Source organism: Diuraphis noxia, unplaced genomic scaffold (genome assembly GCF_037042655.1).
Source record: "Diuraphis noxia isolate RWA-SAM2 unplaced genomic scaffold, SU_Dnox_SAM2 contig0001, whole genome shotgun sequence".
In the NCBI taxonomy this organism is placed as follows: Eukaryota; Metazoa; Arthropoda; class Insecta; order Hemiptera; family Aphididae; genus Diuraphis; species Diuraphis noxia.
This window is the reverse complement of record NW_028301711.1, coordinates 62791568-62803040: the sequence shown is the minus strand read 5'-3', so window position 1 is coordinate 62803040 and position 11473 is coordinate 62791568. Positions and strand designations below refer to the sequence as shown.

General features: G+C 28.3%; 2 protein-coding genes across 2 annotated transcripts; both read right to left on the bottom strand.

The window, feature by feature from the left end:
• Window positions 1–291: 291 nt before the first annotated feature.
• On the bottom strand, window positions 292–4919 carry LOC149061205 (zinc finger MYM-type protein 1-like). Its single transcript, XM_089230875.1, has 7 exons — window positions 4760–4919; window positions 4211–4350; window positions 4029–4116; window positions 3826–3927; window positions 1643–3013; window positions 804–1522; window positions 292–456 (listed from the first exon to the last, which is right to left on the bottom strand). The coding sequence occupies exons 1-7, from the start codon at window positions 4917–4919 to the stop codon at window positions 292–294; spliced, it is 2745 nt and encodes a 914-aa protein (XP_089087001.1).
• A 2857-nt stretch (window positions 4920–7776) lies between these two features.
• On the bottom strand, window positions 7777–9892 carry LOC149061204 (zinc finger MYM-type protein 1-like). The gene is made up of 2 exons (XM_089230874.1): window positions 9440–9892; window positions 7777–7791 (listed from the first exon to the last, which is right to left on the bottom strand). Exons 1-2 carry the CDS (start codon window positions 9890–9892, stop codon window positions 7777–7779), a joined length of 468 nt encoding a protein of 155 aa, XP_089087000.1.
• Between the last annotated feature and the right edge of the window lie 1581 nt (window positions 9893–11473).

Below are 11473 nucleotides of genomic sequence, written 5' to 3'. Positions count from 1 at the left end.
TGAATTTTTGTTATAAGACGTCATCAATAATTTAGTATAAATAATACTATAATAAATAATAATTAATTATACATAAAATAGTAATAATATAATTAAAATTATCAATTAACAAGGATGACTGTTGAAGCAGTCTTTTATGCATTAAACATAAGCCTTGCTTATATGTAAATGTATTATTAGAAAATAGATTTTATAATACATTGATAATAATTAAAATTAAAATTCAGTACTAAAAAACTAATATAGGTATAGTAAATCATTATTTATTTACAATGTCACATAAATATAAATTTATTTAAATAAAAGAGCTCTTTCTAGCAGTTGAGAAGATTTACCCATTCTATCTAATGCTTCTTCTAAATTAGGTGAAATATCTTTTTCGCAAGATAAAAGCATCAATGATTCCAATCTGTTTTGGCCGATGGTTGTTCTTAATCTATTTTTTATTATCTTTACCTGAGTAAATAAAAAAAAACAAGTATTTTAAGAGTATAAATATTACTTTTTAAATAATTAACTATTAGGTACCTCGTACCTCAGTAATAATATATATGTATTATAACATATATATAATTATGATTAATTAATTTGGGTATAATGATTTATAACTAGTAAATACCAATATAATAATAATAATGGTATAATACTATAATATTGTGTCCTAAAGGCTAAAGTGTATAATTATGATTCATATAGAATCAATAATTAAAATAACATAAAAGTTATAATGTTAACAATCAGTTAACATTAATTTTAAAAGATACACACAATAATTGAATATATAAAATGTAGTTCTATCTTACCTTAGAAAATACTCGTTCTACAGAAGCAGAAGATGCAGGGATGGTACACATGGCTTTAAAAGCTAAATATAAATTAGGAAACGAAGCCATTAAACCGTAACTACTCATCATTTGGACCATTCGAGAAGCAAAACCAAATTGTTTATCATTTGTATGAGAAACTTCTACATCTTCACTTTCACTATCAATCTCATCATTTTCATTAATATTGTGTGATTGTTGAGTAGAGATTTTAGATATTTCCGGATTAGTAACACCAACTTCCAAAGATTCAAAACTTGTTGCAAAAGCCAAATATTCAGATTGTAAATTGCTTATATTTATCTCAGGAAGCCATTTCTGAAGTTCTAAAAATGTATTTGGAGGAAGAAATGAGTCTTTCGCGGCATCTTTAATACGAGCATATGATAGTCTACTGAGATCTGTTAATATACCGCGATTGGATTGAAAACGACTGTCTAGTGTACCAATTATTTTATCCAGAGTATAAAAATATACATTTATCTTAAATTTGTTAATAACGTTAGTGGGAGCTTCATCTCTGCAATTTTCACCAGGCATTTTTGTTTTCCTCCTTATTCGTTCTTCTTTTAGACTAGTTTCTTCTAACTTATGCAATGTAGCAAATGATTTGGCTTCGTCCATTAAGTTATTAAATAATTCTTCAGTTCTTAATTTTTTCAATCGATCTTGTGCGCTATCAACTAAATGTAATGCTTCTACAAAGTCCAAAGTTGATGATTGAAGGTAATTTGAGAGTGGGGTGGTTATATCAAATATTTTTTTCATAAGTATCATTATAGTAATAAATTTGAATGAAGCTATGTTTGGATAAAGACCCTTTGCTTGGCATGCTGTGCTAGTATCAGGTGACTTAGTATGGTTTTCTAAAGTTTCTATAACAGCTAAGTATTTAAGAAAAACTACATTAACTGCACAATCATGTGAGGTCCAACGAGTAGTGGACAAATTTTTCATTCTTTGTACTCTCATATTTGGGTACAAAGATAGCTGAGCTTCAACAAAGTCTGCTGTTCGTTTCCTAGCTGACATGAATGTAGTCAAAGCTTGGATATTAGAAATAAAAATATTAATATCTACGTTAGATTCACAAACATCCACAACAACTAAATTTAATATATGCGCAAAACACCAAATATATACAGCCCGTGGATTCTGTGATTGGATATGAGATCTTAAACCTTGGTATTCCCCTTGCATCGTACTTGCACCATCATATGCTTGAGCGATGAGTTCTTTTTTCCATTCTAATTGGTATTTTGCACAAATATCAGAAAATAAATTAAATAAACCTCCGCCTGAAGCATTTCTAGCTACTTTTAATGCAACTAAACGCTCTTGAATAGTTCCATTATACGTTACAAATCTAACAACAAATGCCAATTGCTCTAGCTTAGACAAGTCAGTTGTAGTGTCTATAATTACAGCAAACATTCCACTTTTTTTTATTTCAGAAAGAATTTGTTCCCGAACCATATCACTTAAAATCTCTAACATTTTATTTTGGGAATCATTGGAGAGAAACGTTAGGCGATTCTTTTGTGCATTTTCACTAACTTTGCGCAAGTGACATGAAAGGTAAGGATTATATATCCCCAATAAATGAACAAGCTCCAAAAAATTTCCTTGATTATCAGATGTTAACGTTTCGTTGTGTCCTCTTAAACTTAAATTTTGTCTAGCTAAGAATAAAACTGCTCTAAAAATAGTAAGTACTATTTCTCGATTTTCAGCCACAAGTTGGTTTTTATGAGTTTGAAGCTCCATATCTACTCTTTGACAACTAGTGTACATACCTCTGTTAATTTGAGAAGTTAAGTGATATGGCTTATTTTCATGCAATTTTATTTTTTCACAAATCATGCTCCAATTGTTTGAACCTTCTGTTGCCAATGGTTGCTTTTGTGCTTCAGGAGTCCCAAAAAGTTTACAACTAGTACAGTATATTTTATCATTTATTGGAGAATATGATAACCAGAAGCGCTTTACTTTTATATGGTTTATAACTTTATAATAATAATGTTCATGAAATGATCGATTATTAGTATAAGGAAATTTTTTCCCTGGCAATTCTAGAGGCTTTGGTTGGCAAGGGCCCATTGTTGCAAGTACTCGTCTGTATTCTTCTGAAATGTTTGTCAGTTTTGCAAGCACTGCTGGATCGTTTGATATTGTTGTTTCAGAAGACCCTAGAACATATAAAAATATAGTAATTTATTACTTAATAGGAATAATTAATGTAATTACCAACTATTATTTTATGCTATATTTGAGTCTGAGTGTATATGTGGGTACTATATTTACAATTTATTAGTGCACTTATTGTAAGTTACAAAGTTAAAATTGATCAGGGAAGCAAATTTAAGTTTTCACATTTTTTAATTCTTAAAACTTTAATTTAACTTTACATTTTTGGACTTATTTTAAAGTGATAAAATAAAATTGGATAGTAATGGACTTGTAATAAATCTGTGGACTTATAACAATAACTTCTTTTGAAAAAATTGTCATTTCAAAACATAAATATTTTGAATCTTTAATATATTAGGTTTAATATAAAATAAAAGTAAATTTTTATTATAGTTAAATAAGACAGTTTCCGTTTAGAAAATAAAAAATGTAAAAACAATATTTTAAAAAGTCTATCAAGTATGACTATATGAGTCAAACACTTAATTAAAGTTTTATTTCGGGGAGGGATGATGAAAATATATACCTACCTTGATAGTAGAGTATAAGAGAGTATTTTAGAAAAATGTGGAATTATAATAATTAATGTGCACTTAACTAAGCCATCGTTAAAGGTATACTTAATACTGTTATTACATTTATTAATTTATTAATCTATAATTTATATTATTATTAGCGATTAATATTGTTACTAATAAACATAAAACATAAATTTAAAAAAATATAATTACAAATATAAATTTAAATAATATGTAATTAAATATATTTAACAATTTTAATATAAAAACATATGTATATCAAACATTCATACCTTCTTCATTAGTGCACTTTAATACTGTTATAGTGGTATCTTCATTGATATTGGGTTTTATACAGCTCAAATCAGCTTCTTCCTCTACATTGTCTAATAATCCTAAATTAAATAAATTGTTATTGATATAAATACAATAAATGATTGCAATTGTTTAAAAAAAGAACAGGTATCTCTAATTATATTCTTTAATACTTATATACCTTCAGTAATATTTACAATAGGAGTGTCACTGTCATATGTATCATGTTCTCCAGTATTGTTGGTTTGAGTATTACTCAAATCCAATTCCTGTGTTTCATAATTATGAATATCAAAATAACCATTGTTTTATTAAAAAAAATAAAATAAAATAGTTTAGCCATATCACACCATCCATACTTACATTAATATTTATATGGGAATCTACTAAATTTTGATGAGTGATTCCAAGCTGAATATTATTCTCAACACCACTGATTTCAGGTATAGTTACACTAGTGACACTTGAAGCAGTATCCTGGTCCATTACATTTTCATTTTCTTCTAAATAAAATTTAAAAAAAGTCATTGATGACTGAAATTTATAATATAAAATATCATAACTAAATTTAAAAAAATCATTCAATAGGAATACAGAATCCAGGGACCGTTGTCCATTTGTTGGGCAGTGCTAACCTAACTCTTTTTGCTCGGCTTAGGGCAGAATATAGCAAATAATATTAATTTTAAATGCAATGATAAATAATTGTTTTAGAGAAAACGATTCTGAGCAAAGGAAAGCAGTAAATTAGCCTCTAAATTATGAACTACAAAATTGTCTTAATTTTATTTCATTAAAAAATTGCATTGCAGTATAGTAATAACTAATAAATACAAAATACCAATACTATAGTATATAATAGGCAACTCTTAATAATTAATAATGATCAAATTAATTAATACCAGCACTTACCTTTTTGGCACATTTTTTTTTGTACAAAAAATGATTTAATATCAGCACATCGTTTTTTTTGGTGACTTTTCCAACAAGAATCTAAATGTCGCTGCCAGTTGACATCATTTATATTGTGTTTTCTTTTGCCACAACTACATTTTATAGATGTATCATCCATATTTATTTAACTCGTTCACTGCCACCGCCGATTACGGATGAACGTGTTAATTCAGTCGCGTCTTCTGGCACAAATAACAGACCTCACAAATGGTCAATGGTCGTAGAAAAATAATGTGATAAACAAAACAATTGATACTGTTTCGTATACTATAATAATCTTGTCATGTATTTTGAACTATTCTATAAATAATATATCTAAATAGGTAGGTATCACGGTTATCTAACGTAGATAACCGTGGTAGGTATTGAACTATTGAATATTCAACGATGTGTCGATGTGTCACCGAAGGTCTATATTATTTATGATATTTTATTATTATTTTTATATCATTAGTCTTTACTCAATAAACGTCCGCCATATACCCGCATGAACTATTATAGTATTATTATTTATTTCCTTAGTTCACAATTTCACATTCCACCGGTGGCGACAATTCATTGTCTATCCAAAAATATAAAATAATTTAATTTTAAAAATTAGTTGTTTATTATATGCTAATATACTATACATAAGTATTTTATTTTTTCATAATTTTATAAATAAAATATTATTTCCACTGATTCGTCTTTACAGTGTCTGTGTGAGTAACGAGTGTGACTAAATAATAAATATATATTACAAATATGTATAATTTTATTTATATCTTATCTAGACCGTAATCGCTGTTCAGTATTTGTTTTCTATGGTTCCGTCGTCGCCGTGGAATCGGTCGAGAAATATTAATAGACATATTGAATTGTGTCTTGTGTGTGTGTCTCACTATTAATGACGGGCGTATGGCGTAGTAAACGGGGGACGTAGTCGGGTATTACCAAAATTATATGGATGAAAGCATGATAGAAATATTCCTAATTATTTTTATCATGGATGGAAGAGACATGTCTCAACGTAATATTTTAATAATTTAATTGCATTCCGAATTTCCGACTGTGGTTTATGGCACATGTGACATGTATAATGTCTATTATTTTTAATAAATCGTTAAAAAATGTTTTTAATCGCTCTTTAATCGATTTAGTTTGTTTTTATTCAAATTTCAAATATAGTTTTTTAAGTATTTTACTTTTCTTATCTATCTAATTTTTAAATAAATTTTATATAACACCATATCTTTAATTGACTTGTTGTCTACCCTACAAAATTGTTCACGCGCCACTGCATTCCACTGGCTTGTTGCAATAGGTATTTTTCAAAAATCGCGTTGCCATAAATTCTATTGTACTATAGGATTTTCCTTTTAACTATCTACCATATCCCAATATTATCTTTCTTTTCAATCAAATTACAAATATTACAATTAAGTTATAAATTTAATTATTTAAATAATATAATAAATTCATAAATTATAAATAAATAGGTATTATTATATTTTGTGTGCCAAAAAAAATATTTGGGTACCCATTAAGGCATTAAGTCACACATCCTTACGAACTGTGAAATCATGTCTATAACAATAACTTAAGACTACAGTCTACAGTATGACTAATCATATATAATATTGAAAAATCAATACTGCGATGAGAATGAGTTAGCCGCTAACTGTTGGCGTATAGGTACCTACAACCATGGCACTATGTAGTTATAGTACTCTATAACTAGCCACCACTGCAGTCTGCAGTGAGTACGGACCTAAATACAGGTACAATTTCAAAGTGCCAAGGGGTACCCACCCACCTGAAAAATGTCTAGGGCTAAGCAATTGCATTAGGTAAACATCGCTCACCACGCCACTGAATCATGGTGGTGTGCTAAGCACTCAAATTTAGCTGAGATCCATAAGAAGATGGATATAAAAACTTTGGAGGATAAAAATGAAATAGATTTGGCGCTAAAACGCCAAAATTACTGGCGTAGAAACAATGAAGTAATTAAGAACATTTGATATCGCTATAATCTTTATGTGTCAAGCTATTAACTTATATCTTTTTAGATCAAATGTTGTGTGTATGACCGTAAGATGGGAATAGATAAACATTCAGTCCCCCCTGATTGCTGGGTGCAATACCAAAAAAAGGTCAACCATAATAATAAGGATCATCTGACAAACCTGGGGAGTGAATCAATGTCTTTCGTGATTTCTGACGATGAAGACGACACCAAATAAAATAAGAATTTGTTTAATAAAAAATTGTAGAAGAATGTTAAGTTATTTTTTAATTTGTACCTTTATATCTTAATTTAAGTAAGCAGCTTACTTTTTGCTATTTTCTAATTTTAATTCAATAACATTGTGTTATAATTGGCGCTATAAACCTAGGTTTTTTTCACTAATGCTGCAAGCTGATGAATAAAAAAAAATCAACACTTAATAATATAAGTTAACAATTTGTTGGCTAAAGGTTCAAAACAAATAAAAGTGTTATTATAATATAACGTAACGGTTTGCAACTAGCAGAGGATTCATGTATAATACAATAAACTCTTAAGTGTTTCAAACAATTAACCATCATCATAAGAGAAATTGATGTCACATATGTCATGCAGAAAATTAAAAATATATTAATTAATTAAATATAATATACATAGGGGAATGTGGATTAGGCTATGTGTAATATCAATGTGCGCAATGTCTAATTTTAGAAGAATCATTGATTTGATTATTTACTTGAACTCTGGTCTCTGGCAATATGTAAATCATAAAAGGGATTTCAATTATACTTTGTAATTATTTTCAAATACAATATCTGCAACAATAATTTTATTCATCACTTATAATACTTATTATACAATACAGATTATTTTTTATTCATTTTTTTTTCAAATTTTTACAATCTATTAATATTGATAGTGGTGGGCCATCAAAAAATTAATCATTGGGTACGTGTTTGACATGCTCTTCTTACACAAAAATACATTAAGGGTCTTCAACCTAAAATCATGGGGAAGGCTCACAATAAGTTTTAATTTATAATTGTATTTTACTATTTTTCTCCAATTGGATACCCTAATAAATTTTCTTTAATCTTATGCCTCTGTTTGGTAGTATTTAAACATCGGAACACTATACCTTATGAAAACCTAATTAATCCAAAACAAAAATTAGATTGACTGATACTCTTAAGAATAACTAATTTTGGTCAACTATAAAAAAACTCAATAAAGCTATTACCTATTTTATAATATGAAAATATTTTTATTTATTAATTAATAAACAATAAAGGAAAATTATTATGGTTTTTATCTTTTTTTCTGAAATTCTCTTTTAGGTTGAAGACCCCAGTCTTAAAAGGTACATGAGAAATGTGACATTAATTATTCCAACAATTTCAAATCATTAACTTGATTATTTAATGGATTATTTTTAATTATTAGGAATTAAGTGAACATACTAATATGCTATGAAAATGAAATATTCAAAGAAATACAACATGTTTACTCACTACCCAGGGTTTTGAATCTACACACATTCAACTGTTCAAGACACAATAAAAATTACAGGATGCCATTATTTTCCTGTTAAGTTAATTGCAATAGGTAGGAATTGATCAAGTATTTAAGTTCCTATATTATTAGAGATCTATGAAAATCCTTAACACTCAATAATACTCCTAATTTACTAAATTACTAATATCAAGTAAGTTGTAGGTACCAGGTTAATTACAGCTAACAATATTTTTTTTATGAGCTATAACTTAACCATTTACATGTTTTATTTTTTGATAAAATCAAACATTTGATTTATTTTCTTTTATATTTGAGATGAACTGGATACTATTACTAGTCTTCTGATGGTTGTATGTATACATACGACATACATGATATGTATACTGTAGGAACCTATGATAGGTATAACTAGTGAATAGGTACTAGAACTATTAAAACGACAAGGTACCAAGCAATAGTAATACGCTTATTGATTATACAACAAACTTGAATACATTTCCAACCTCACCAAAAATACTTCAATGTTGACAACCGGGGGGGCTATAATAATCCGGAAAGTATATGTCCGGACCGTATAATTCCGGAATGTATTTATCCGGACCGTATTTCGACGGAATCCAAAAAATATAAACCGTATTTTAACGGAACATATAGTTCCGGAAAGTATATGTCCGGACCGTATAATTCCGGAACGTATTTATCCGGACCGTATTTCGACGGAATCCAAAAAGTATAAACTGTATTCTTCCGGAACATATTTGCCCGGACTCTTAAAAGGTAAAAACCGTATTCATCCGGACCGTATTTGCCCGGAACGCATTTGTCCGGAAAGTGTTGTAAATTGCCTATATTAAGAGGCCGTTCTGATACCCGAAATTCGACCTTGCAAAAATATGGAACACAAATTAATTGTAATTCAATGTATCCACCTGCGTTCAATTTAAATGGTAATTGGTATGGATTTTTCCCTAATACCCAATATTTGGTAAAAAATACATAAAACGTTCGACAGGAAAACCGTCATCTCTAACGTAACGAATAACGTATGCTAACTGGTCTGTGTGGTTGATATCAGAAGTTGAGTCTATCACAATCGAAAAATATTTTGCACTTTTAATTTCTTTTATAATTACATTAGTAACTTGTGTTGTCATTAATGTAATTATTTCATCACAATATGTTGTAGAAGAAAGGTAAGATGTATGACCACTACCCGGGTTTCCATGTTGAACTATATGATTGCTTAGAAAAGGGTCAAATTCAGATATTAATTCTAAACACATCATAAAATTACCATTATTTTGACTTCCAAATTTTTCTACGGAACCTCTAAATGGAAGACCACGACTTCCCAATGTTTTTATGACAGCAATATCCCGTTTCAACACATTTTTCCAATAATCTATTTCATTATTTATTTGAATACAGAGATCACTATCTATTCTCCCAATATTATTGCTCCTACGTAAAAATACTATTTGGCAGTTAGTATGTCCCTTAGAGACTTCATGTTGTTTTACAATTTTAATAACATTTCTCCAGTCCATTAAACCTTCTGTAGCAAGTTTAGTAGAACCTCCAAACATTCGACAGGGGATACAAAATAATGCATTTTTACTACGAGAATAAATTAAAAATTTTCTAAGCTGTTGTTCTCCATTTAAAAGTTTCCGATAAAATACACTTTTTTTTAAGTATCGCGTTTTATTCCCAAACTCTAATTTTTTTGATAATAAATCATAGTCAATATTTTGTTTTATTTCTTTTATTAATAAGCGATCAATTGTCAAATCATTAATTATCCATTCTGCAGGATCCTCGCTGATTAAATCGACTTTTGGTACATCATCTTTTTCAGTAGTATTATTTGAACAACTTTCTGAGGATGTGAAGTTTTGAATATAAGTGATGTCCGTAGTACTAGTACCCGAATTTGAACAACTAGCGAGCATTTTCTGTGTAGTCTCATAATTTTCAACTTCATTTAAAATATTTGTTGGTTTAAAAAAAGAATCAATTTTTGGGATTTTTTGCACTAAGTTATTTAATTGATTTTTTTTTCTTCCGCGATTTTTTTATACTTATAGCCACTTAAACGTAATCGACCGTCACTCATTTTACTATAGTTTAATTGAAAAAGTTACAAATAAAAATTAAAGAAATCAAATATTCATACAAATAAGAAAAGTGTGAACTTCATCTGCACTAAAAAAAAATAACACCGAACACGTTTGTTACTATAATACTACAAAACATGTCACAATATAATAATCGCTCGTTCGCGATTGCATTGACTAATAATTGGGTTTTTTTTTTATTGTGATTAGGTACAGATAAACACACAATCGTCAACCCATGTTATATTAATAACTTTTTTTACTGTCGTCGTATCCACTTGTCTTGTCTATTGTCAAGTCGTAGATTTACAACACGATAACGAACAATTTACAAATAATGCAGCAATGCTATTTATTATAATAGGGCGATAAACTCTACGGTTATGATATTGAAAAACATAAAATATAAATATTACCACAATCCCGTTGGTCTAAAAACATTTTATAATAAGTTGCATTTATTTTAATAAAAATGTAATATTAAAAATGATTTGCCGAACTTGAGAAATTGCCGCCCTAAGCACTAGCTTATAGTGTTTACTGGTAAATACGGCACTGAATATGTCATATCTTTATCGTGCTTAAAAATTTAATATTTTTTTTTTTACTTTGCCATTTTTACACGTAGTTTACAAAGGGTTTTTGTTGTGATAAATTATAACTTAATGTTCATCATATGTAGAATTTATTTTTTTTCGTTTTTTTATTTTGTTATTTTCGTTTTAAATTTTTTTTTTTTATAAACATTTTCCATCCCTGGTTTAAACTGAATAATTCATTTTGTTTAGGATTTTGCAAACATTGATTTTTATGATATTGGGAAAATAAATCTACAGTGGTCAGTGAGTGACTTAATTAGAAATAACAATTTTTATGGTGAAATTGTTGATAGTTTTGGAAGAAATGCATGACGATTATAATTTATTCCTTTTGAGAATTAATAAAGTTAACTTTACATACTATGTACCTATACTGGCTATACTTGTAAGTTGTAACATAATAAAATATATAAACGAGTATATAATAAAAAAGGTTGTTTTTTTTAAATAG

Bases quoted from the DNA above. Each gene is read 5' to 3' on its own strand.
- LOC149061205 (XM_089230875.1), bottom strand. From the start codon at position 4,919: ATGGATGATACATCTATAAAATGTAGTTGTGGCAAAAGAAAACACAAT. The intron at 3,014-3,825 runs GTATGAATGTTT...TATATGTTCTAG, and splicing joins AAAGTGCACTAATGAAGAAG to GGTCTTCTGAAACAACAATA. The intron at 457-803 runs GTAAGATAGAAC...TTATTTACTCAG, and splicing joins TAGAACGAGTATTTTCTAAG to GTAAAGATAATAAAAAATAG.
- LOC149061204 (XM_089230874.1), bottom strand. From the start codon at position 9,892: ATGTTTGGAGGTTCTACTAAACTTGCTACAGAAGGTTTAATGGACTGG.